General features: G+C 40.8%; 1 protein-coding gene across 11 annotated transcripts in view; it reads left to right on the top strand.

Moving 5' to 3' along the window:
- The window catches only part of PITPNM3 (PITPNM family member 3), a 51,032-nt gene that overhangs the window by 3,104 nt on the left and 21,074 nt on the right, over nt 1-26,854 (top strand). For 5 of the 11 annotated variants that reach the window (XM_042830485.1, XM_042830486.1, XM_042830484.1 and 2 more), the window contains exons 1-8: nt 11,521-11,612; nt 12,391-12,498; nt 15,928-16,115; nt 17,950-18,046; nt 19,315-19,362; nt 21,016-21,092; nt 22,965-23,094; nt 23,636-23,871. In XM_042830485.1, the coding sequence (XP_042686419.1) occupies nt 21,079-21,092; nt 22,965-23,094; nt 23,636-23,871 (380 nt within the window). In that variant the 5' untranslated portion in view covers nt 11,521-11,612; nt 12,391-12,498; nt 15,928-16,115; ... (1 more) ...; nt 19,315-19,362; nt 21,016-21,078. Of the gene's footprint in view, nt 1-11,275; nt 11,372-11,520; nt 11,613-12,390; nt 12,499-15,927; nt 16,116-17,949; nt 18,047-19,314; nt 19,363-21,015; nt 21,093-22,964; nt 23,095-23,635; nt 23,872-26,854 lie in introns of those variants that run through there. The other 6 variants (XM_042830478.1, XM_042830476.1, XM_042830480.1 and 3 more) reach the window with 6 other exon arrangements.

Genomic DNA, 26,854 nt, shown 5'->3' with positions numbered 1-26,854 from the left:
AGAATACAGTAGTTTTTGAAAACGATTTGTATAGTTTGAATCTCATGCAGATGTTAATGCTGAAATTTTTGCATCTTGTGTCTTCTAAGGAAAAGACTAATTCCACTTAGTTCAGTATTTGCACTTACTGAGAAGATAATACAATGCAAAAATCGTATTGATAAAATGATTTTGGATAAATCTTGAAGACATTCTGTTGAAAAGGCTACATTGTTTTGTGTCTGCATAAACTGTTTCACATCTCTAAATAGAAGGCAGGTTCTATCCCTTTCTCTCCCAATGAAGATTTGAGGAGCATGAAAAAGAAATCACCTTCACTTTAATGTCAGTCTGGTTATTAAATTGAGTGCAGTTAATGAAGGACGGAGATGTTAACATAGATAATAGCCTCACGGGAATCTCCCTGCTTGTGTCTTACCTGCAAACTAAATTCTTCCAAGCCCTAGAAAAACTTCTCATGGAAAATTCTGTTCAGGTGATTATAAGAATCTGTTTTGGTGTGGCTTCTACATGGTAGCTGAAACGGAAACTATTAGGTTGGCACCTCTGGAAAGTTACTGTGGTCCATGTCTGTCCAGTCTGAATGCAAATATGGAAAGGATGGAGACATTTTAAAAAAGCTACAGTGCAGATGGATCAGTGTCTGGTCTGTAACAAATATATCCCTGGACATGTGTTACTGATAGATTCTTGCTAGCATGAGCCTCCTGTATGGGTAGCTTTCTTGAAACAATGCTGAAGTAGTGCGTAACTCTTGTGCTGGCCTTCTGCATAGGTGACAACATCACCTTTGGAAATGAGAGATGAAATTCTGCCCCTGTGTATACTCACTTTGAGTTCAGAGAATTTGCACAGGCAGAAAGCAAAGCTTAGTGCACACTTGCTGTCAGTAACAGAGAGAAGACAAATGCTGTGTTTGTCCATTTTATGCTGTTATCATGATAGGTTTTATGATAAACATACACTTGTCATAAATTTGATAGCTGTAGATAATAATGAATTTTCAAATGCTTGTTAAAAGTAAGCTGCAGTCTGTTTTTTGTTCCGCTTCCTACTCCAACTGGTACTGGGTTAACATGAAATTAAACTAGATGTTTTAATCCTGTTTATTACTGGCCTGCTCCTTGGTGGGTCACATCTATTCAAGACAGAGTTTGGAAAGTATTACAACTGTAGGGAGCAGCATAGAGTAAGTAGTGCAGTACTCCCTTCAAATATATCCCCGTCTTTCAGACGTTTTTGTGCTGAACTGGTATTTCTACCATACCCATGAATATATTATCCGTGGCATTTCTTTGAGATTGCTTAATTGGGCAGTGTAGTGACACTACAACATTTCTGCGGAAACTAGTTGTGCAGTCGCATCTTTCAACTGGGGGTTGAAGTGAAACAGCGGAGGCGATGAAGCTCCAGCCCAAAGTTTCCACCATGGAGCTGTCACCTATGGATGGTGTAGCATAAATTACAGTTAGCTAACTGGCAGTTGACTTTGGGGTGAAAGTTACTTGGAGTTGTGACTGTTCCACTTACGCTTCAACCAAAGCCACTTAATGTTCTCTGGGCTTTTAAGCACTGTTCTCAGTAGTATTCGCTTTGATTGCTTGAATGAGCTTTTTAGTAACATTAATGCAAATTAAATATTTATGTTTGTGCCAACCTACAGCTGGAAAGCCTCTTACGTTGATTTAGGTCCCTTTTGCCTTGTGTTTGCTTGGCTCTTAAACTGTGTGCTTCCTTGGGCAAAACTTTGTTTATTGAGCTTTATGTGGTAGTGTACTGACTGACATGCTGTAACTAAATACAACCCCTCGGAGTTTTTCTGCCTGTCTCCTCCCGTTATTCCTGTGAGTCAGGCATCCACTTCTTGCGCTGAGTTTCTCCCAGTTCTTAGGAGCTGGATGTTCTGTTTTCCCCTCATAAGCTTTAGTGAAAGAGAGGGATGTGAAGGGAGAGAAAACAAGCTGTGCCCTGAAAGTTCCCTAGTTCAGCTTGTGCAGCAGAGCGCTGACTTCAAGGCAGTGCCTTGCAGCACTTCAGCCGCGGCAGCCGCGCAGGGCTGGGCGACAGGCAAAGAAGTTGCGATGCCAGGTCTCTGCCAGGAGCCGCGCGGGCAGCGCTGCAGCAGTGACGAGCCGCGTGCACGGTGAGCCTCTGGCGCTGTGCACCGGGGCGGCTCGGCGCAGGGCGGCGCGGGAGGGCTGCCGCCACTTTTCCCTTCTCTGAGGTGCGCCGCGACGGCAGAGAGTCGTTCCTGGAACGCGGGGAGGGAGGGAAGGGCGGGGTCGCGCCTCGAGGCCTTCGGCTGCGAACATCACAGCCGCCAGAAGCGTACGGCCTCCGCCCGCGTCCTGCGGCAGCCAGGCTTCGGAGGCGGGCCCTGCGGGCGAGCTGGCGCGGTCGATCCTCGCGCGCAGCTTTCTCCAGGCCGATTCCGAGCAGCTGCGGCCCGCACCGCCTGGGCTCGGCCCTATGGCGCGTGGGAGCCGCTCGCTGTGCTTTTAACGGCGGGGGCTGCGCGGCGGAATGGGGCGGTGCGGAGCCTCCGCCGCGAGCAGATGGGGCGGTGGGGCGCGGGGTGCCGGCGCACCGGGAGGGCCCCGCGGGCGAGCAACTGACGCGGCCGACCACGGCTTGGCCTGGAGCGGGTAGCCCCGAGATGGAGAAAGCTCTGCGCCTGGGTGAGTGAGCGTGTGGTGGATCGCGGGGGTGGTGCGGCGGAGCTGGGCAGCCCTGAGCGCGCCCGCGCTCGCTGCGCGGCTCCAAAAGGGACGCGCGGAATCCTCGCGGGGCTGCAGGGCGTTCGTTCGAGCGGGGCCCGCGCTGCCTTCGCTGCCTGTGCCGACGATCGCGGGGTGCCGTGTGGGGCTGCGGGGACGTCGCGGGGTTCGCCCGGGAGCTCCTGGCGTTGGGGGAACTTCGTGGCCGTGGCCCGGCGGAACCGATGCGCGCCGCTGCCAGACCTGGGAGGAGCGGTGCGGTTCGCGGTAGCGCGGGCTCCTCTGCAAATAGTAAAGGCGTGCTTGTCGAGTAGTACCTGCTCAGGAGGAAGGCAGAAGCAGCACATCCTACACCTTGCAGGTTCACGCGTTTTTGGTTTTCCTTACCCACAGTGCAATTTGGAAAAAATCGGCTCGCTAAGGTTCAGGCTGGAAAGCTTGGTGGTAGTGGTGCCTCTGCACCAGGTGGCACATAGTTGGTATGCAGTAAGAAACCTCTTGCTTGCAGTGCTAAATTTCTCGAGGTTGCATACGGAGCCCATTGCTTTGGAAGGTGGTGGCCAACCTGTGTCATGACTGAATGCCTGTTGGTCTGCATGTGAAGCTTACCAGGTGTTCATTGCCAGCACTGATATCTGCTGGTGCATCTTTACATCAATATGGTAGTATTACAGCTAAAACCGAGTGTTTCCTTCCAAACAGGATTCCCCTCCGCCCCTGGATAGACATGGATTGGTAGCAACCCTCAGAATTAGCACTCAAGAATATGAGAGCATCAGTGACTTCACAAAATGCAAAAAAAAAATTGAATATAGAACTAGATGGTTGGTTTTATTCTTTGATAAATTAAGGATTAATCACTCTTCCTGCAGAAAGGTTGTGATAAGGAGGGGTTTGGCCTCTTCTCCCAGTCGGCAGACAGGACCTGAGGAAATGGCCGCAAGTTGTACCAGAAGAGGCTTGGATTAGACATAAGGAAAAACTTTTTCCTTGTGGTCAGGCACTGGAATGGCTGCACAGGAAGGTGGTGGTGTCACCGTTCCTGGCAGTGTACGAGAGGCGTCTGGATGAGGAGCTACGAGATATGGTTTAGTGGCTTATGGTAGGATGGTGATGGAAGGACGGTTGGACTAGGTGATTTTGTAGGTCTTTTCAACCTTGTGATTCTATGATTCTAATCAAAGTGGAAAAAGTCATATTGGTTTTTGGAGCATTCGTTTGCTAACATTTTAGCTTTGATAGGAAGATAAGGAGATGGTGTTTTCGCATTCAGTGGTACTTTGGTATTCTATTCTGCAGACATAGCGTGCTTATTCATGCACAACTTCGCATGCGAATTTTCAAGTGTAGCTATTCTCTTGTGCATGATTAATTGATTCCACACACTTTCGTAGGTAAAATGTGTTTTTTGATGCCAGCTATTTATATTGTCACTGTTTTTCATCCTCAATAAATTAAATATATCTTGGTTAGGAGCAGAGCAAATTTTTACTGCTTTTATAAATTGAGTTTATACATGAGCTGGAATATGCACAAATACACAAATGTGATTGTTGTGCTTGTGCTTTCCTTGCCTTTTTGCCACCATTGTTTTGTCACAAATACAGAGAAAGACTGTTATTCTAGTGGCTGTTAAATGTATTGCTTATCACTTTTGAATGTCATGTGTATTTATGAAGTGCTTTCAGAAGTGGTCAGCTTGACATATCCACCAGATCTTAAGCAACTGGAATAAAGTCCTTGTAAAGAAATGCTCAGGCTCATGCAGGATTGTAAGTTTCAGAGCATACAGTGGCAGCTGCAGATCTACCTGACATGTCCCTGTGGGTGGTGTGGTATCTGTTCTTCGTCTTCTATTTCATTTTTGTAACAGCAGTGACTCAAAAGTACCAGATCTTTCACAGAAAGCAAAGATGTCTGCGCTGTGAAAGTAGAGCCTTTCAGATGTGATGCAGGCAGTCCACCTACAGTTGTTGCAGGAAAAGGTTAGAGAATATTCATATTTTCCTTGTTTTGGAGAGTGAGTGTGGAGGAGGTGGTGATGCTGCTGAGAGGGTGAAGTTAGTTTCTGCTGTGAAGCACTGGCATCCGAAGCATCAAGAAACAGCTCTGAAAGATGTACTGTATTTACAGGCAAGCTTAGTTTAGGATTTGGAGCCTGAACCACCACGTTTAACCACCTCTCACTCTTCCTCTATTTCACTGGTAATTCCATAAGGTGCAAGACTGAAAATGTCACTGGTACCTTAAAATAGGGGCTCAAAGGCCTGCATAACTTAGTTTCTTGCTTCATTTTCTATTCTCAGTGAGCCAAACATATAAACCTATCCATGCCATCTGTTGCAGAACTGTCAGTTGAAGGATGTACAGAGTAGGTAGCAAGGGACTTTCAGTTGCTGAAATGCTGGTACTGGAAAGGCACAGAGTGAGGAGATGGTTGAGAAGAGCTGATAATATTGGATATTTCTGCCCATGGAGTTGTCTGGATTGTTCTTCCAGTTAGCTCTTTTACTTCATAGCAACGGAACTTGCTTTTTTTGTGTGAAACTTCTGTCTTTAACTCTGTCTGTGGCTGAGTCAACTGGGCTCTTTGTCTCATTTTTATTTTGGTACAGGTTCAATCACAGTGAGAATAAAGGGAGGTCCTTTTTCTTGTGTCCATCTGACTTACTGTCTTCGTGATGCTTTTCTTCTCTGCTTCTTGTCCCAAGCTGCATCTGTTACAACATCGATTACTTTATTCATCCCTTAATGCTTTTCTTCACCTCTCAGTTCTTCTTTCACTGTACTTGCCAGCACCTTTCCTACCTGCTAGAAATTGAATCTCAGCACTGTGCTTCTGTCAGCCCAGGTCTACTCTGAGTGATTATGTTAACACCTGTTCTCTGGGCTTCAGCTTCTCTGTTAAATATACCGACTTTGCTTACTGTAGGCCCCTGCTTGTTTGATTCTTTCAAGATTACCTTTGTTTAATGTCTTTTTCTCATGCAAACATGCTTCTGACTTTTTGTCTTTTATCTCACTGCCTATTAAACCAGAAGCTTTCTCCTAATTCTTGTAGTTAGAGCGCCCATTTCTGTCCACTGTTTAATTCTTCCTGACTAATCCCCCCGTCTCTCCTCTTTCTGAAGTGCCAGCAGTACTTAGAAGTCGTCCATTCTCAAGACTGTAAGTGTATGCAGATTTCAGAAGGGCAGTAATTGGAGTACTGGAGACCATGAATGCAGAGTATACTGTGATGATCTGGTGCCTTGCTGACAACAATAAGAGAAATTTGGTGCCTTTCCTCTTTCCTTTGCCAGCTACCAAGCTTCCCCGGCTCTTCTGAAGCCTAGTTCTGGGAACCAAAGAAGTGGAAAACTCTTTGTTATTTTAAATTTTTGGAACATTTCTGCTGGCTTTACAGGCTGAACTGCAGAGTTAAGTGAATGCTGTGCCTAGCTGGTGGAACGAAACAGGATCATATCCCTTGCAGCTGGTGGGAGGCCCTTGCCCCTTGCTGGTCTTCCTTTTCCCCTTGCTCCCCTTGCTCCACTCTTGGTTCCCGGCTGTCCTGTGGATTCCACATCTGGACTCACTGTCTTTCTTCCTCTGGTTCTGTGTGCTCTCTTCTGAGGCCTCTTGCTCCTCTCAGACTCCCGTACTGACCAGCCCCTGCTCCCCGCCATGTGTGCTGCTTACTTCCTACATCAGTTTTCAATGTGGATTAATATGAGGGAATGTCAGCATCGCCCCCTTTTTTGTCGGAGTCTTTCAAGTCCAAGAAGTATGTCCAGCAGTTAAAATTCGTTTATCTTCAGTTTTGTGTTTGCTATAGAAGAAATAAAATATAGCTAGAAAATAGCAATGGATAATTTTAGCCTCTGGTGAGACTCAGCTCTGTAGTTCCTAGGTAACATTGTGTGGGTAGCTCACTTAAATCACTTACAGGGTACGAAGGATGCATCTGAAACCAACAGAACAGGAAGATTATGCAACAACAAAAGTCTTTCTACCCATTATTTCTTTCCAAACAGAATATGACTTGTGCTTTTTGATTTTACTAGAAAAACCTTTCCTGAATGCAAAGAGAAAACAACTCTAAAGTAAGTTTTGGTAAGCAGAAAGGTTTAATCTATGCAATGAAGTCAATTTTTGATTAATTCTTTTTGAAATTAGTTCAGTCTTCAGAAATTTACTAGTATACTGAGTTTTCAGTAGTTATCAGAATATAGCTCTATTGAATAGGTTGATATGATAGTAGTATCCATGAGTGCTACTTTGATGTTCAACACTCTGTGGCTTTTGTTTGTGTCTGCAGTTGATTGGTGAATGTTTATTATCAAGCAAAAAGTGTAATGGACTCTGGGCATGCTTCAAAGCTTGATGCAGTCTATGACCGCGACGATGATGTGAACTGCGCTGAATGAGTCTTGCAGGAAAGCCCGCTCACAAAGTGCTTGTGCTGACCCTGCTGGTGAAGTTCTGCTGTAGTAAGCAGTGATGACACAAGTCACGATTTTCATTTTCAGCTGCTGTTGGTTTGTAAAAGCTTATTCAAAGCTGGGGAAAAGGAGAGCCAATGAGAAAAGGTGACATGGCTTTGATTTGACATGAGAGCTAGGGTTACTTCCCAGTGCATTTGTAAAATGATTTCTCAAGTCAGTAGATCCAGGAGCCCTGCGTTTTCACCAAATGTACTGCTTACTATAGGGCATTATTTCCATAGGCAAGTATTCTTCACTTTTGGCAGAAGGTATTACTGTGCCCTCTATACAAACATTCTACTTCTAGATGTATTTCATCGAAAGACCTGAGGCCTGCAGTGCACGGCGGTGGTTTATTCTGATTCAGAGCCAATGCCTGTTACTGGGCTGGAATAAGTTGGGTTTTTTTTGTTAGATTTTGTTTATTTTCCCCCATCATTTGATACACATTTAATCTTTTATTTTTCCTTAACAAGCAATCTTGAAACAACGCTTGGTACTGGTAGTAGGAGATGTGGAGTTGTTGGATGATACTTAGGTCTTCGGAAATTAATGAGTTTTGAACATCAGGGCTTTTGTAATAAGGTGGGGAAGTAGTCAAACTTAAGGTAGAAAAGAAAATGTTTAAATGAGTGGGGGGAATCAATGAGTGAAAATCTTTGAAAAAATTTCAGAACTTCCTGCAGATTGATTTCGATTATTTAATTTTTGATATCCAAGTGTTTATAATCTCATAGTCCTAATTCCAACAGTACATTAACAGTTGCTTAGTTTCATACGTACAGGTGTTTCTACAAATGTCAATGGGATGAAGTACGTGCATAAAATTAAGCATTCAGATTGGGTCTGAAAAGATTATGGTCAGCACTGGTACATACACTTGGCCTAGCATTGCAAGTCTGTCAAAACTATAATTTAACAACCCATTTTTATAATGAGATAGTTGGAACTGAGTGTAGCTGAAGATGAGAAGCTTCCTGTTTGTTTGTCCTGGCTCACCTTGTAGCTGGTTTGCAGTGGGCTCAGTGGAATATCAGGACCCAGTTTGGAGTGTGAGGAGAGGACCTCAAGTTGTGCTATGAAAATCACAGAATCTTAACTCATTATTTACCATGAGTTAATAATAAATCCTAATTCCTGTTGAAACTAAATTTATCTAAATTAATTTTACAATAGAGTTTTAGGTTATATGTATACATCAGGAAGAGTTTCTTAACAGAAAGGTTGGTTAGTTGTCAGAACAGACTACACAGGGAAGAGTGGAGTTGCCATCTTTGAAGGTATTTAGGAGATGTATGGATGTGGCACTAAGGGACATGTTTTAGTGGTGTAGTGTTAGATTTCTTTATTTTAAAGGTCTTTGCCCAAAGTTGGAGTCATACAGGAGCGTAACCAGAGAATTCAACATTTCTGCTCAGTGCTTAGGATGGCTCTGCTCAGTGCAAACCCACACTCAGCTGTCTGCAAAACAGTTGAGTGTAGTGACCAGCAGTACTATACAAAAGAAAGCAGTTCAGATAGGAAACTTTGCTTCTGCTTCTCTTAGGAGGAAAGCCTCTGTGCATTTCTGTGGGCTGTCTGTGTTGCGTGGAAGTATTCCGCTTGTGTCCTCACTGTCAGTCTGGTACATTTCCTCCAGCAGCCTCTGAAAATTTGTGCATGTGCTTCTAGCTCGCTCGTGTGAGTGACCTGCAGGTTAGTGATGTGGGTTTCTATGATAGGGATTGCTTTTCTGGGTAGCTTTCCCTGCTACTCTCAGAAACAGCAATACAGATCAACTGAAATTAAAAGTTAATTGCTGCCCTGCTCTCAAAAAAATGCTGAAATCTGTCTGCTGGGAACCAGTCAACAAGTCTAGTATTTAAAGAGAAATCCTTAAAAGCATCAAATGTCATCACCAGGGAGGTAGCCTGTATTTTGGAGTAAATCTGATCTTTTCCTTCTCTGAAATTAAATAATAAAATATGCAGCACTTGATGCTGTAAATGAAATCAATGACCCCAGGCAATGTCTAATACAATCAAGGAATGATAATAGAGTCCTGCAGAGGCTGCGAATGCTAAGCTGTTGGCACAGAATGAAGCAGACTTGATAAGACTATTGTACTAGGGCAGTGTGTTGCAGTGCAGCCAGCAAATTAATGTGAATATGAAGAACTGCTTGCAGCTAGCATATGCAGACTTGTGCTGCCAGCTGTGTCTTTGTTTAAGTTGCTTCTAAATCTAGAAGCATTCCTAGTGAGATATAATAAAGCTGGTGCTGCCAAGGTCTTTTTTGGTAGCAAAATTTTGCAATACGTTTCATCCTTATCGTAAAGCTGATTCTAGTGTACTATGGCCAACTGCAGAGGCTGCAAAGCAAGTTTTAATCTGATTCTGTTAGGTCTGGGCAACCACCAGACAGTATTGGCTTTCTAGGGAAACAGACCAATAAAAGAAGGTGACAGAGTGGAGACGCAGTCAAGTCTCCTTGTGGTATATGTGCTGCTCTCTCGCTGGTAAGTACTGTGAGAGAGATGGCTACTCTTTGAAAGTGCTATATTTGCTGTGTGCAGTCACAGACATCCTGAATTTGTGTGCTCTTGACCCACAGTATAGAATCCTGCTGCAAGTACCTTGCCTTCTTGAGTTTATAACACAGCCCGTGACGGCACATGAGCTTTTTTTCCCTTTCATCTGTACTATCTGTAAATTGCTCTTTTTCTCTAATTTATCTTTCAAGTTTCTGGCTCTGCAAGGATCTGCAGTGATTTGTTGTGTAACAGGGTCGCTAGGTACTCTGCATCCATTCCTTTCTTCTTGTTTTCTTTCTCCTTGCTTGAGATATGCTGTGCATTTATGCAAGGCTGTGGTCAGCCCAGTGGAAAAAGATATTTTGTTTGTAAGTTGGTCAGTAAGAAGAATAGAAAAGTGACTCCACAGGTGTGATGGGATTTTTTTTATTATCTTGTGAGATGGTGAGAGTATCATCAATGGAGGTGATGGCTAAGTTTCCCATGCAGTGGGCAGAATACATGATTCCAATAATTTTGAGCTGTGTTTAAGCATTTAATACAAAATATAGGAATACAGCGTTGGTCATAGTGCCTCTTTGTGCCTGTGACTTCCCAGACAGTACAGCTAGCTATGGGAGCAGAGCAGGTTGTTCATGACTTTATCCAGCTGGGCCTTGAAGACCCCAAAAAATGAAGATTGCACAATTTTGAGGAGCTGCTTCAATGAATGTTTATCTGTGAAAAACAATTTTCCCTAAAGCTGGTATGAAATTTTCACTTCTACTTATGCCCAGAGTCTTCTGTCCTTGCCCAGTGCTGCTGTGAGGAGTCTGGCTCTGCCTCAGTTATTACAGTCGATTTGATTCCTGTTTCAACAGTGTTTTGGGGTGTGTTTATTGTCAGTGTAAGGCAATATGTGCTGCTGTAGATGAAAGAAGGACTGATGTAATTGTGTAGGGCTGGTTTTCTAATAAAAAATTAGCCTGAGTTATATGTAGCCCCTGGAATCTACTGTCAATGTATTTGCTACTGTACCTGTTCTGTTGGGGTTTTGCCCTCCTGTCTTGTAATTACAGGCTATGAATGTAAGCACAGGTCTCTGGCAAAACAAAGCTCTCAGATGAAAAAACTCTATGAATAAGTTTGAATGAATGAGTATTCGTTAGTTTGTCTGTTCACATGTGAGCCAAATAGGATGCCATTTCTCTCAGAAGTGAAGTGTAATTTGAACAGGAACCACTGCCATGTCCTGGGGAAACGTTGCTTGAGGTCTCAGAAACAAATGTTGTATAGTCTGAGTGTTGGCATTGGACAACCTGGTGAGTTGCATATGCTAGAATTTATCTTTTCAAGTCACTCCATTAACTGAAAGTGATGCGGGCTCATCTTTAATCAAAACCTTGTTTTAGTAATTTTTTGTTAAGTGAAAGTGAGAAGTGTAATTTTTATGCCATCTTGAGAATCCTTTTGAGATTAGGTGCTCTGACTAAAAGGATCCTCTTAAAACATCACCACCAATGCTTATTACTGTACTTCTACTGTAGTGGCACAGAAGCGAGCATTTCCTTGGGTTAATGTCAGTCTCTCTGTATTTCCAGCTGGCCTACGCAGATTCATTGGTGATCAGTGGCACATGCAGAACATCCGCAAAGACTCTGTGGAAAGCTCTGATGATGAGTTTTTTGATGCTCGAGGTCAGTGCAAAGTTTTGTTGTAGTATCCCTGTTCTTTTGCCAGATTTGCTGCGAGTAAGCTCGTTTTGGAACGGACTAACAACATTGTTTTCACCAGATTGAGGTATGGTTTTTTAACAGGCCTGAGTATCAGAGATGGGTGAAGCACTGGTGTGGATGAATAAGCAGCCAGGAGCTGGATCTGGCATCAGAGCAGTGTGGAGCATATTCTGCTGCATCTTTCGCTTCAGGCCTGTCTGGAGTAGGACTACTTTTAATTGTTTGTTAAAATTGTGGTATATAAAAAACTTAAAAATGCTTATAATTATAGGACACAGCTCCATTTTCAGGCTGAGATGAATGTTGAACTACCAGTATATGTGTAAGTTTTACTATGTTGACCAAAGTTTCCCTTACATCTGGAGAAAAATTCTTACTCATATTCTGAGAAGCTCATATAGTTTGACTGTTGTGGACTGTAGTATAGCTCATTTCATTTCTTGAATGAATGTGAGAGTATACTCTGTATGGCTGTTTCATATGAAAAACAATCACAAGTCGATAGTTTAGTGCTGTAAGTATTTTCAATTTTTAGAAACTGAGGAAGGAGAATTTTGGGTTGGGTAGGGCTGTAGGTTCTGTGAAATTTCTGCAGGCTGTTAGGAAAAAACAAAGATGTCAGTTTTAGGGTTGTTTTGATCTTCAGTGCTTTCCTGGAGTGGGGAAAGGGGAAGGAATTCTGACTAGTAAGTTGATAGTAAACACTTGAGTGATTTATTCCCAACTTTGTTTTTAAGTGACCTGCTTGAGATAAGAGCAAATACTCAAACAACTCTCTCCTCTCTGGTTTTCCTGCACAAAATTTGTGTAGTGCATAGGTACACTTCAGGATATGTCAAGCAGGAAGCTTCTTTGGAGAGTCTTGCCTGTGCTAACTTCGGCTGCTTATTTCTCTCACAGTTACTGGTTTTAGTCCTTTGTGGTGTTTTCATATTCATCACTGCCATTTATTTTTTTATTTTTCCTTTTTCCTCATACAGAAGAGGTGGTGGAAGGAAAAAGTGCTATTCTCATCGGCATGAGCCAGTGGAACTCAAATGACCTTGTTGAGCAGATAGAAACAATTGGGAAGCTGGAAGAAAATCAAGGTACTGTTTAGCTTGCCTTACATATCTATTTAAAGTTAAGCAATTAGGTGCTGGACATGTAAATACTCAACAGAAATAAAATTCATTATATCACATAGTTTAAAGATCTAAATAAACATGTAAGTAATGTTTTAGTGATGGGAAGTGAATTAGTTGATCTATTCCAGGAAGAAACTTCGCTGATAGGCTCAGTAGCATCATAAATGTATTGACACAGTGGGACTGTTTTAGATTGAAAGCTCAAAAACTACAAGATGGTTTACAAGACTGCAGCCTGCATTTTCTGTATTTCCTGTGATCAATCTATATTAAGGATTTTTTGGTCATTATTATTAGTTTATTTTCTACATAGAGTAAGTCTTTGTTACTTAAACACTCTGAAGTCTTCTTTCAACGTCAACAAATCATTATCTCAAAATTTCAAGGAGACACACTAAGAATATTTTCAGACAGCTTTAGCTTGACATTTAGGTAATAGTGGACCACTGCTATGAGTGAGAAGTGAATGCTGATACAGCAGTAGGAATCTAGGCCCTAAGACAGAAGCCTAAGCAACTCCTTTTAATTGTTTCTTTGTCTCCTGAATTATCTTGTCATTTAAAAATGAAAATTACCTCACTGAATTTACAGAGAATCATAGAACCATAGAATGATTTGGGTTGGAGAATGGTGGACCTATCTTACTTGCCCATCTGTGATAAGAGAATTTGTGTAGAATAGTGCTTGTTATCAATCTAAACTTTTTAAGAATGTGGTGGATTTGTGCATCTGAAGATCCTGTTTTGGAGGCTTTTCTGTACTGATTTGTTACATGTAATCAATCCTGAAAGTAAATATGAGCCAGTGTATTTCAGTACAAGGATTGATTAAAAGTAATATTTATTCGATTCAGAAACTTTTTGATTATCTACCATTGGAATGTTTTATTGCTAGCACTTAAATGACAAGTAGATGCCAATCCAGACACTATGTTTACAATTGTTAAATAGGTAATTCGGGAAGACTTCTTTTTTACATTTATTCTTAACAATGATACCAAGTTTTCTCTACTGTTACTTGGTAACTTACTTCATTGTGTCTCTGACTCCAAATGGCAGTTTGGAAGAGTTGCTGGATGTGGTGTAGTATACCATTTTATCTGCAAGACAAAAAAGAGTAGTGAGAAAAATTAATATGGTATTGTATCAAATATGGCTTAGTTTTCTAAATGGCTCACCATGAACCATCTTGCATGCCTGCTAAATATGTGAGATTTTGTAGCAGATGAAGCAGTTACATGCATTTCCTTCTTTTCCTTGCCATGTTAAGCTTTCAAATTCAGCCCCACTGATTTGTTATTTACTGATTTCCTTTACATCTGCTGTGTCTGTCTTCATGGCATTATCTGCCAAATACTTACCACAGTGTTTTTAATACAGATAATTAGACAGTGCTTTTGTTATAGCTTAATAAGGCTGGGTGGAATTACTGATTCAGCAGTTTCAGAGATATCTGTGATCAGTAATCTTCAGATAGAGTAGGAAGTATTTCAGCCTTAGCTCAAGTGTTTATAGTCAAAAATTATGTGTCCAGGTAAAGCTGTTTTTTTTCTTTAAAATACTGTGTAGGAAAGAGAGGGAGGTCCTGTGTTGTCTTTGATGTGGTACTTCACTTTTTCAGTGGAAAACTGTAAGAAGTATGATCTGCTTATCCAATGAATTCTTTTCTTTTTATTTTTTTTATTTTTTTATTTACTGGGAGCAGCATTTAAATCTAATAAGTTTCTGTTACCGAAGGTAAGACAAACAGCATTTTCACACATCATAGTTATGCAGTTAAATGCACTACTGATGTAAAGTATCTGTATATTGCTTTATAGAAAATTGTGTGCTCTGAGAACTAGGAGTGAAGTCAGACTGTTGTTTTCAGTGCTTTGCATTTAGTCTAGCCACCTGACCCCGTATCTTTAAGTAAACATTGTTAACATTTGTGAGGTTAAAGTAATTGTTCCTAGAATTGTGGAAATTAGAACAGACCTCTTGAGGTGCTCCAGTCCATTCCTTGCAAGTTCAATAGAGCAGGTTATGCAGGAAAGCATCTGAGTGGGTTTGGATATTTCCAGATAAGGAGACTTCATCACCAACCTTGGCAATTTGTTCCAGGACTCTGTCACACTCAAAGTAAAGCATTTTTTTCCTCAAGTTCAGATGGAACTTCCTATGTTCTAGCTTGTGACCATTCCTCCTTGTTCTGTTTGGGCGCCACTGAAAAGAGCCTGGCCCTATATCTTATTCTTGCCCTTTATATTTCAGCAAGCATTGGTCCCCTCACAGCCTTCTCTTCTCCAGGCTGAACAGCCACAGGACTTTTGTCGTAAGGGAGATGCTCCAAGTCTTAGATCATCTTTGTGACCTTCCACTCGCCAGTTCCCTGTCTGCCTTCAGCTGGGAGCACAGCACTCCAGATGTGGCCTTCACAGGACAGAGGGGAGGAGAAACCACCCTTACCCTGCTGGCCATGCTCTGTGCAACGCATCTGAGGGTGCCACTGGCCTTCTTGGCCACAAGGGCTCACTGCTGGCTCATGGTCAGCCTGTTGGCCACCAGGACACCTCAGTCCTCTACAGCGCTCCTTTCCAGCAGCTCAGCCCCTCACCTGTACTGATGCATATGGTTTTCCTCCCCAGGTGTAAGGGGAGGACGTTTGCCCTTGTTGAACTTCATCAGGTTCCTCTCTGCCCCACTCTCAACTTGTCCAGTTCTCACTGAACGACAGCACAGCCTTGTACTGTTGACACAGTACAGTTAAAGTGAGGTGAATTCTCAGCAAATACAGCAGCCTTTTTGTATACTTTGAATTCAGCGTGTATTATGTTTCATTACTGGAGTTTCTTTATAGTCAGAATTGAGATCATGAAACATTTTAATTAGCAAACCAGGCAAGTATTTGTTACAGAAAAGGTGTGCCATTCAATCCAAGTTAGTAGTTCATAGGTCAATTTATGCTTGTATTGGCATTTCAGCAGGTGAAATTGTAGGGGAAAATTCCATTGATGTGGTTGGTATTAACTATGAGGTCAAAGCTTACACATTTGAGACTAAACCTGAGCATGATTTAAATTACAAAAAAAAAATAAAGTCACATGAATTGTGAATAGTGGGGTTGCGCTCTCTCCCCTGGTTGCCTATCTGTTGGTCTACTTGGCCTTTCTAGACTGGAAACTCTTTGACAGGGAGACTGTGTTTGTGAAATGCTTTACACAAGTTCACACCAGCAAGAACTTTGTAAGAAATCTTACAAAGGCTATTTTTGTTGCTGTGAGCATAGATGTTGCTCTCCCGAGTCACAAAAATCTTACTGGCCAAGCCTGTTGCCTGCTTTGAGGCAGATGAAAGCTAATTCTCACTAAATGGAAGCTTACTTTTTGCTCTCGGTTTTTCTCACAAACAGTGTTTGTAAAAATTGCCAGCTCACAGGAGAAGTGTGAGTTGACAGGGATGTGGTAAGCTACCTGTTAAGAAAGAGAGGACCAAGCACTGAATTTGCTGCAGGAATGGAAGAACTGCTAGCGACAGAGATCTGCTGTCATTCCTTTTACATTGTTTTCCTTCCTGATGGCCAGGTCTGGTTATTGGCAGGTATTTTCTAATACTCTATGCTTCCCTTCTTGTTAGTTTAATCTCATTAACTGTAATTATACTTCCATGCATCATACTAGGTAATGTGACTCTGTCCTTGCTGCCAGCATTTTAAATCTTAGCTTTCCTATCGTTACTTTTGCAATTGTGATAGAGGGCATGACAAAAGATTATGCAACCAGTTGTGCTTGTCAGAGTATTTAAATGATGCTTGTTTTAATGACAACCTCTTGCTTTTCTTCAGAAATGACCTGTCTGCTTCTCTTCTTTCTTTATGTGATCTGGCTTTGTTGACGGAAGTGGTCGTATTCCTCTCAGCTTTGATGAGAGCACTGTTCTTGCTAAATTGTGGTAAACCCTTACATACCACTTCTTTAGTTTACTAGGCTGCTTCTTCTCTAAGAAAAAGAAAATGTAGCGATGCTACAGCTGCAATTAATCATTAATTTTATTTTCTAATGTTTTACTATGTATTTTCTAATTTATTGGGGTTTTTTTACTTTTATTATGATAGTTGTTAATTTTTAATTTATATTAATACTCAGCAGTCTGACTAATTAAAACTAAAACTGATTGGACTAGTGTTTTCTGAAAGACAGAATTATGCTTAGGCCAGAATAAGCAAGAGCTATGTTAATTGTTTAACTTCTCAACTTTTAAAGGTCAGCTCTGCCAAATTTCTACAAGGACTTGAGCATGCTGCCTTTCTTTCCTTTTTTTTTTTTCCTTTTTCTTTTTTTTTGTTTTGTTTTCTGCAATATGGAAATCTTATGCAGGGGCAGGTGTGGAAGGGAGAGGGAAGGAGGAGAAGAAGTTGCCATTAGTGATAGTTTTTGTAGAATATAACATAAGCAAGCAAAGGAATTATTTCTGCAATACAGCTTTGATGGGGTAACTTGATTTAATAAGCCCTACTTACATTTTAAGAGCCTTTAGTCAATTCTGTCATATGCTACTGTTATGCACTGTAAATCCAGATAATTCAATTAAAATGTCATAGATTATGATGAATTCTCAGGTAGACAACTTAGAAAATAAATTTTTTAGTTGATTAAAACATGATTTTAGTTGATTAAAACGTAATTAGCCATAGAATTCCTGTGAAATTCTTTTTTCCCATGCTTCATGTGTTGCATGTACAGACTGATGGGATTGTCTTACTGGTAACCAGCAAAGTAGATGGACACAGTCAGCTTACACAACTGGGAATTTTAATACCTGATATATTAAAGCTCTGTCCTGGTATCGCCACCCAAGACCAGGTTACTGAGATCTTTCCATCTTTTAATGCACTGATTATCTGCAAAAAAAAATGCTGGTAGTAATACTGCTCTCTTTTTAGGACTTATTTGAATTGTTGACTTAGACTAAACATTAGTTCTCCCACCCGGTGTAGTTGTGAGGTAGTGCTTTGGAGCTGGGAGGTGCTACTGTTGGACAAGTTATGTTACGTCTGTACTCCTGTCCTTTCTGCACCACCTAGAATTGAGCCATGCGATTCCTACTGGTTTGTTTGTTTGTTTGTTTGTTTTTTAATAACAAATGCTGTGCTTCTCTCCTTAAAACTTACTATGAATTGTTCTCCAGAGACTGTAGTGTGCACTGTGGCTCCATACCACTACAGCTGTTCTGTGTAACTCTGTGTCATAGTTTTATGATTTTTGCTATCAGTTTTCCACATCATAACATCATTTAATGCACTGGGAGTTAATGTTAAGAGCTAATGTTCCAGTTCTGTGGACTGCTGACATTTCTGGGTACCTGGTTCTCAGAGGAAGAGAAGAACTCCATCTCCCAGAAGACTTTCACTGTTCTGTTTCCGTTTTCCATTTAGAGGGAAAGATAAACTGTTCCCATGTCACGAGGCTGCCCCTTTCTTTTTGTTGGTCTATGTGCCGTGTTCTCCCCAGCCACCTGCCTTCAGCATTAGAGTAAGGCCTTCAGTTTTGGACACTCACTCTCTCATTTATTTTGTTTAATAGCTTCAATCCCAATTAACTTGTATTTCTGCTATTATGATTAGTAAATTAACTTTCCTCAGATCATTGCCACTGTTGTTTGGTTGTTTTTTTTTTATATTCTTTCTCTCTTTGTTCCCTTCCCCTCCCCTTTTTCCCTTTTTGGGCCTGTGGGCCTGCTGTCCCCCTGTCGCGGAGGCGGATAGATCTAGAGGTAACTCCATGACACTCTGCATTTAAAAAGAAGCCTTGCAGAGTGATGATTTTATGACCTCTCATATATCTTTTGGATCTTACCGTTTTTCCATCTAATGTAAGACAAAAAACAACCATAATTTGTGTGTGAAACAGCTCATTTCTGACTGATGAGGGAGGCAGTTGCCAGTCTGTGCAATTTGCCACAGTTTTTGCAAGACACTGAACAGAACTGTAGTAGTCTAATAATACTACTGTATTATCTTGGCTGTGAATTAACATTTTCCACTTAGTTAAGGTGGAAAGGTTTGTTTGTTTGTTAGTTTGTTTTCCTTAAATGGTCTAGACTTAAAAAGATGCTTGTAAATTTGTGGGATGAATACTAAACAGGTTACTGGTACTTGTGAGCAGAAGGAGGAAATGAGACCAGAACCGAACTTCAGGAACTGATACCCGAAAGCTAAAAGAACGTAATTCTCTGGATCTGCCTTCTTATGAACAACGTTTTGTGAATGTTTGTGAGAATAGATGACATCAAATTTTAGTTATGTACTTGAAAGAACTTTGTCAAGCATGTGGGGGGCAGACTTAATGAGATGTCTAACTGTGGCATCTGAAAATTTAAGAATGTCACAGTTCAGAATTAAAATATAGTATCAGGTGGTTTTGAGATGTGTTAATTTCTTTGGAAATGTAGAATTTCTAGCTGTCTTTGCTTACATTATTTTGCCTATGGATTGTATGTGTGTACTTGCTGTGTGAAATAATGGGCTGTGAAGAATTGGCTGTATTTTGCATCTCATTTAAAGTGTTTTTGGAATGTTAAGCAAATACACCATGTTACACAGCCAAGACTCGTATTCACTAGGGAGCAATTCTCCAGTGTGTCTTTTGCTAAGCTCTTTCCAAAGGAGCCACTGGATGTTTTAAAAATCAGCATAGTGGTCATGTGCAGACTGTTCACTGTAATATATTAGAAAAAGGAAGGAACTTGATGTTCATGTAAATCAGTCCTGTTTCATTCCCTTCTTTTTTCCCTTTTACAGGTGAAGAATCTGTGTTTTGTTCATCAGGCTTTCTACAGGAAAAGCAACGTGAGTCTAACATTATTTTCATTTTTCTTTGTATTCAATGCTGCTTAGCAGCTAGAGATAGTAATAAATTTTGATCAGCAAAAGTGTGTTACTGTGCTTTCGTCAAATGTTATTTTTTGGAGTATGAAAGGGCAAAGGCTGTGTTTGCGTAATTTCTTTATTGTTACTGAGGTTTATGAAAATGTACCCCAAAAGTGCCTGTAAGACTTAGTGCATTAAACAGTGCATTACGCTTTACAGACTGTATGCTTTTTTTAAAATTTTTGATTTTTTTTTAATAAGAAGTGCAAAACAGCCTAGTAATGTAGTATGTTGCTAGATGAAGCAGGAAGTGTTCTCTAGGAGGGCGTTTTGAGCAGCATGAAGCATTACTGTAAAATACTAAATGGAGTTCCCACAGGGAAAACACTTGACCAGGTTTTTTGTTCATATTTTTTCTTTTCTGCATTAAGCTTGTTCTTGTGCTAATCCTGCAAATCCAGAAATTCTCTGATAGATTACCTGCATAACCTTGTAATACAGCCGTTTTCTAGAATCCACCTGCATAGCTAAAGAAAGGGCGTAGAGAAGTGTGCTAATATGTGATGTAGAAGAAGCACACACTAAGGCACAAATTTGAACTGAGCTTTATATCCTAGCCGGCAGATCATTATTTAATTGTTTCAGTAGTTTGTCCTAAAGTGGCTTATCTTTAGGAGTATAGCAATGTGCTCTAGCTTAAATTTCTCATATGCAGTCCGTTCGTTTTTCTTTTTGTCCCCTGTGGAGTTCTAAGTGCAAGGTAGTTCTGTGATTCAGCAGTTTTATTTCTCAATCTTTGTGGTTTTGTTTTGTTCCGTTTAGTTTAAATTGCTGCTGCTGTACCTTCAAGTCTGTTCCCTCACAGGCAGTGTTTTGCAGTGGGAGTGGAAGGTGTTAAGTGTTGTGCTAAGTGAATTAATCTCAGATTACCTCCGAAAAAGATACTCATGTCTGTAGAGGCAAGATTATTTGAACTTGTAGAGAAATGTCTTTGTATACTAGCAGGGTAATTGATTGTGACCTTACAACCTGGCATGCTGGCTGGGTCAAGTAAGTGTTTAGAAAAAACTGTGATCTTCCAGACTTCAGTTGAAGTAATTGCCCTTTAGCGAAATATTGCAATATTTAATTACTGTGTAAATTCCACTGACATACAGGAACAACAGGTATAATCTTAAGACAACTTAGCACTTCTAGTTTGTAATTGTTTACTTTTAAGCAAAAAAAACCCTATAGTTTTTACCATGTCATACTTCTTATAATGAACTTATTCTAGTTTCTGCTCCTTCTCATTACCTGACAGTATTTATGTTTAGACAAAGTAACACTGCAGAGTCCATCATTTCAGCCTGTTCCAGAAAGGCACAGGTGACAAACAGTACCTGTGCTGATACAGTATACCTTTGCATAATGACTTGAATCTTGTTACAGAGAATCTTGTTACAGATGTTGCTGTTAGGAATAGGGGACTCTGTATTACACAGGACTGCAAAGAACTTTGTTGTTCTGTTTGTCCACAGAATGTGAATCTTTCTGTCTTGAAACCATAACTGTATCTTAACTCCACAGATGTCTGTGAAAGATGAGGCACCCAAATGTTTATATACTCAGTTATGTCTCTCTTCCTTTCAGGTGAATTATATCATGCCTCATTAAGAAAACAAAGGTTACCTGCACAAGGCAGTATTGAAATACATGAGGACAGTGAGGTGAGTGTTTCCCAAAACAAACTGTGCTGATTTCCAGGGTGCAGACATGTGGAAATACTGTCGTATTGCATTATGGAATTATAAGCCCCTTTGGTGGCTTAATGTTCTTTTTGTTCAGTAAGTGCACATGCAATCACAGAAAATCAAGCCAAGTTTTTAAAATATTGCATAATTAATTTGGGTGGAAATATGACCCTATGTCTCTTGAGAAATTGTTGTGTATCCATAGCGCTCCAGTGCAAATGCATATTTTGAGAAGGTTCAGCAGCAGTCTGAAATTGATAGTAACAGAATTACTTCTTTAGAAGATGCAAAGAATCGAAACTAATTCCAGTCCTTCCAGTTGACTGATTAAGGTCATCCGTTCCCATGTAAACAGAAAACAGAAATGCCTACTTTTTTGTTTTTGAGGAATCCCAGTCCTAAAGCTCCCTGGAAATTATGATAGTCTTTCACTTCAGATGCCCTTTGAGTTGGTCCTTGAGCCCCTTTCCTTAGACATGCCTGGGCTGTTCCTTGGAGGCAAATTATTTTCACTCCCTTTGATTCCTTCTGCAAAGGATACCTGTTAAATGCAGTTAGCTGAGGCACTTCTAGTAACAGCGACTTGAGCAGTACTGACTTACCGGAGTTTTTCTCTCTGTTTTGAAGCTTTTGTTTACACCAACCTTTCAGCAGCGCTACTTGTTTACAATCTTGTGTTGGCTTTAGAAAGAACTCTTAGCTTTTTAAAGGGAATTAAGTTTCTCTTTGAATGACTGGATTGGGAATAAATGGAGTCAGAATTTGTAACTTAGAGCAGGAAAAAGTGGAACCTTAAAAATGCTCATTCTACTTACATGCATATCCAAAACTTAAAAGGCAGAAAACACGCCTTCAGGAGATGACTATGAGACTTAAAATGAGTAAATGTTATTGGAGACTGAAAAATGTAGGCTAAACAGAGATAATGGCTGTGTGGAACAGCTTATGATTCTCTCTTTCAACCATTTCTCTGTCACTATTCTGTATGCTGAACTACATCTTTTTTCCTTATCTGTGTCAGTGTTTCCACCCCAACATGTGCCTCTTCTTCCTCTCCTCCCACCCCGCATATCCTCCTAACCTACGGGCTGAACTGTGTGTTTGTGCAGTTTCTTTGTTAGTTTCTCCCTTCTGACCCCTGCCCTTTTGATTTTGATGAACACTGATCAGATCCCCTCTCAGCCTTCCCGTTTCTAGGCTGAACAGCCGCAGGGCTCTCAGCCTTTCCTGTTAAGAAAGGTGCTTCAGGCCCCAACCATCTCTGCTGCCCTCTGCTGGATTCTCACTAGCGGTTCCATGTCTTTCTTGAGCTGGAGAGCCCAGAAATGGACACAGTTGTCATAATATTGGTCGGTTTCCTCACAAAAACATAATACCGTGCTGAGAGTTGCATTCCTGAGGGATATATATATGAATTGTGGCATGTTTGAATGCCTGTTTTTAGAAGGCGCTGTGATGTGAATGAAACTGACTTCTGCCTTAGATGTCTTGCAGTTTAGATAAACTGGTAAAGGAATGAAAAAGAGAAGAGACATCATCTGAGCACAGCAGATAAAGATACAGACGTATTAGATTATGATCAGGTTGTAGTAGAATATAAAGTAATATAAATTAATTTAAAAGACCTTGCTGGAAATAAATGGAGTTTATTTCACAGTATAACATCTTGCTATATTTCAACTGCTTTCTCAGTAAATCACCTAATTTTCCTGATCTTTTAATGTATTTAGTAAGTTGTCCTTTGAGTGAATGTGTAGAGTCTACAGAAGGGGAAAATAGAAGTGCATCTGTGAAACTTGCAAAACGTTGTTCCAGTTTCAAGTAGATAACATCTTGTTTTTTCTGCAGACCACATCACTTCACCTTCCATGGTAGATTGTTGTCTGTGTATGCATGCATTCACGTGCTCATAAATGTATTTATGAGATTTATGGCTGTCAGCTCCAGTACAATTTTTACTCTTTCAGTAAATGTCTGGGTAAGTTAACCCCACTTTTTCATTTTAATATTTTGTCAATTTCAAGAGGCTGCTGTTGTCAAAACTCTATCACCTTCTTTTGCTTGATGCTTTTATTGGCAGAAATGAAAATAACCAGAAATGTTCTCATTTGTTTTTCTTTTCAGATCCCATGATTATTTGAGATAAACCTTTCCAAATTTGCAGCATCCCAGTTCACAATACCTAGAGACTTAGGCTGTCTGTGAATGTTTGACGTCTTCTCCAGTGTGGATATATTTCCAATAGCTTTTGATGTGTACAAAGTTGTTTATAATTTTTGTTAGTCCAACACCTAAATCTGAGCTGCGAGGGCTTTACGGCAGAGCTTAGTGTGCTCCACCTGATTCAGATATACTTGAATTAAATGCCATCCCCCACCCCCTCCCAAAGTCAGGTGACACAAATGATCACAGTGGGAATGGGAAAAAAAGGAATCGGTGCTTGTGAACATTCACCCTAAATATACCAACGCTTTTTGTAAAAAGGCTCCCTACTTTCTTATTTCCTGTTTTTCTCATAGGAAGTAGTTCAACACCAGAAATGCAAAACTCGTGTGCTAATTCTGATCCTACATGGAGGGAATATCTTGGACAATGGGGGAGAGGATCAAAGCAGCAAGCTGGCAGACATCAACACCTTCTGTTCTGTCTTTGAGAAGGTGACACAAGACCATTTCCCTGCTGCTTTGGGCCACATCTTAATCAGACTTGTTCCCTGCCCAGCAATCTGTTCAGCAGCTTTCTCTCTTGTTTCCAAGTAAGCTGATTTTGCTTTATATTATTTGGCTTTGCAGTGTGGTTTTGAAAGGCTTTTGACATGTTCATTCCCAATAGGAGCTACCACTCTTTGAAGTCCTGTAGTTCTGTGGTATTCATTTGTTGCCATTAAGAATGCAGTGCGTGAATGCAGTATAGTCTTGAATGAGTTACAGAGAATGCATCTGTAAGAAACAATACCTTTGGCTATTGCAGGCTTCAGTTCACAGTACATTTGAGATTTAGTTATATCTGAGAGCAGTATCCACATGCTCCTAAAGTTCTGGCAGCTTGGGGCCACGTCCGCTGCCCTGTTCCATACCCAACACCCTCTAGTGCAGAACCCTTTTCCCAACCCCCGCCTGGCAGAACTCCATTCTGTTCCCTTTGGCCCTTTTGCTGTCACCAGAGGGCAATGCCTGCTTCTTTGCTCTCCTGTGAGAAGCTGCAGGCTGCTATGAGGGCCCCCCTCAGCCTCCTCTTCTCTGGGCTGAACAAACCAAAGAGGTTGTTCATCAGATCACATTTCTTGTAGCAAGTCAGCTCTGTAGTTGATAATTATTGCTGTGTAGTATGCTGTGATAATATTTCAATGCAAAAACAAGTCAGTAGGAAATTCTGAATGTAATTTCAGAGAAAGGGTAATTAGCAGCTTAGAGACCTGCTTAGTTTGGTGTTTACTGTGCCCAGAGCAAGAACATAACTCTTAACTGCGCATCAGTAGTATGTTTTGAAGTTCCTTTGCATGCTTGTATGAAGGGTACCCTCACAGTGAAAAACTGCTGTTATTATTAATTTTAACAATCATTATATATATGACAGTAAAAATTTCAGATATGCACTCGTAATGACGTTGCTGTGAGAATTGAAAAATGACATGTAGCAGCAGCTCCTGGAGAGGAGGTATGACTTCTTAGATGTAATCTTAACATGGAAGTCAGGAAATAAGAGTAGTATTCCTTAGTCTGCAGTAGATTTCCTGCATGACCTTGAATGAGTAAATTGGTCCATCAGTGCCTCACTTCTTGAAGTTGGAAGAGATACAAGGTTAAAATGATACAAAGAGGTATTTGTTTTCAGTCATTAACCAAAAGCCTAGCACAAAGCCTGAGGAAGAAATAGGAATATTTATGCTGTCTTTGAATTGTACCTGTAGCCTAGAATATATGTGGAAAATTTAAGGAATATGGGTATAAGAGAGTACCATGGTTAAGATGTTTGTCTTTGTCAGGTTGTTAACATGGGACAGCAGCTGATCTTAGCCTGTATGTTCAGAGGATGTTACGTTTATAAGATTCATGTGGAAAGGAGAGCTATAGCAGCAGTAGAGTAACCAGCTTAATTTTACATTTTTTCCCAATAGTAAAAAATTTTCCGTGCAGCATTACTGGCACACTGAACACTTGATAGCCTTAGTTCCTGAGCAGGTTTTCCTCCGAGTGCTGTTGTAACTGGCTTCTACATCCTCATAATGGTAACCAATAATGTTTTATCAACTTGGGTAGCAGTGGTTCTGATTGTGCTGTGGTGCTGGTTCTAGTCCAACCAGTATTTTAACTGAGCTCATGCAGAATATTCTGTAACATGACGATTAAAATATTAAAAATCTCTTCACTGTTTTTATTTATTTCTGTGGTCTTGGTGAGCTGAATTTAAAATACCAAATTGAATTTTCTAGTGGGCTGGTTGTCTGTGCCCACTTTTCTTCTTTTCAGTCCTGAAATTCACCCCTTAAATGAGAGAACCTTTTCAGGTAACGTGTATTTCCTTGGTGACATTTTCCTTGATATAAATATTTTAGAGATGTGTACTCATCTTTTCTGCATGATAGAGAATAGAGAAAGAAATGTGTTCTTGGGCCCAATTCAAGTCTTCTGTGACTGTAAACCAAGAGCAACTCTGGTGATGGGGAGGAAAGATTCGGACTTGCTTGATTTTTTTTTTTTTCCTAAGCAGAGAGAAACTTCTATTGTTTTGGGTTGTTGTTTTTTTTTTTTCCCTGAGGCTTCCTTTAAATGATGGTCTCTTTTACGGCCTTTGTTGCAGTATAACACCTGAGCTTACATTTGAACTTTTTGTGGAGCAGAAAACCTCACAGAAGAGGATATGAGTTTTTTAAAGTCACATTTGGGACCTTTAGATGTGAGAACAGTGATGCCTGCTATCTAGGTGACAGCAGTGGAATGGAGGGACTAGAGTATACATTAAAGTTCCGAAATAGTGGTTGGACTCAAAGCTGTGACCGGCTTATAGTAGGAAGGGATGACTAAGGGCAAACCAGACTGCTGGAAGTTGCAACAGTGTTCACATCAAGAGGGAATACACTGAAACAGCCAGGAAAGAAGTATAAGTGTGTGTCCGAGTAGCTACCCTGTAAAGAAAGCGAACCAGCAGAAGGAGAGTTGAAGCATCGAAAGGCTTTTGAAGGATCCCACTTTAAATGGGCTATTTATGGAGCCAGATCAGTAGCATCTCCTAGGTGTCTCATAAAGCATAGCCCACGGGGCTTGACTGACTGCAAGAAGAGCTGGTAGAGTAGAAGGAAGGAAGAGTGTGCTGGCACCCCAAATGAAAAGACTCCCTCCTGCTTTTTCTTTGCTTTTTTGATTCTCTCTTGTTGCATTATACAGTACTCAGCCCAATTGAAAATAGCTAAGCTGAATATTTGAATGTCCAGCGGAATCATTCCCGGTGCTGACATATGATTGGTACTGCCTTGGTGTGTTCTTGCACAGAGCTGCTTTTGTGGTTTATCTGTTTGGAGCTGACAAAAGGAGAAGTGATTCCCTGCTCTCACATTGCTGTAGCTTCACACCAGCAGCTTTTACAGTCAGAACTCCAGGAAGCAGTTGTGGAATGTAAAGTTGTGGTAAACATCCCACTTAGCAAACTGTGGAGAAGGAAGTGTGCTTTAAATTACTGAAATATTTTATCAAGTGTGAGCCAGATGAAGCAGCAGCATAAAATTCCATGTTTGATTTGAG

Source organism: Centrocercus urophasianus, unplaced genomic scaffold (genome assembly GCF_019232065.1).
Source record: "Centrocercus urophasianus isolate 14NV4802_14NV808 unplaced genomic scaffold, USGS_Curo_1.0 seq_33, whole genome shotgun sequence".
NCBI classification, from domain to species: domain Eukaryota; kingdom Metazoa; phylum Chordata; class Aves; order Galliformes; family Phasianidae; genus Centrocercus; species Centrocercus urophasianus.
This window is presented reverse-complemented; position numbering and strand designations above follow the sequence as displayed.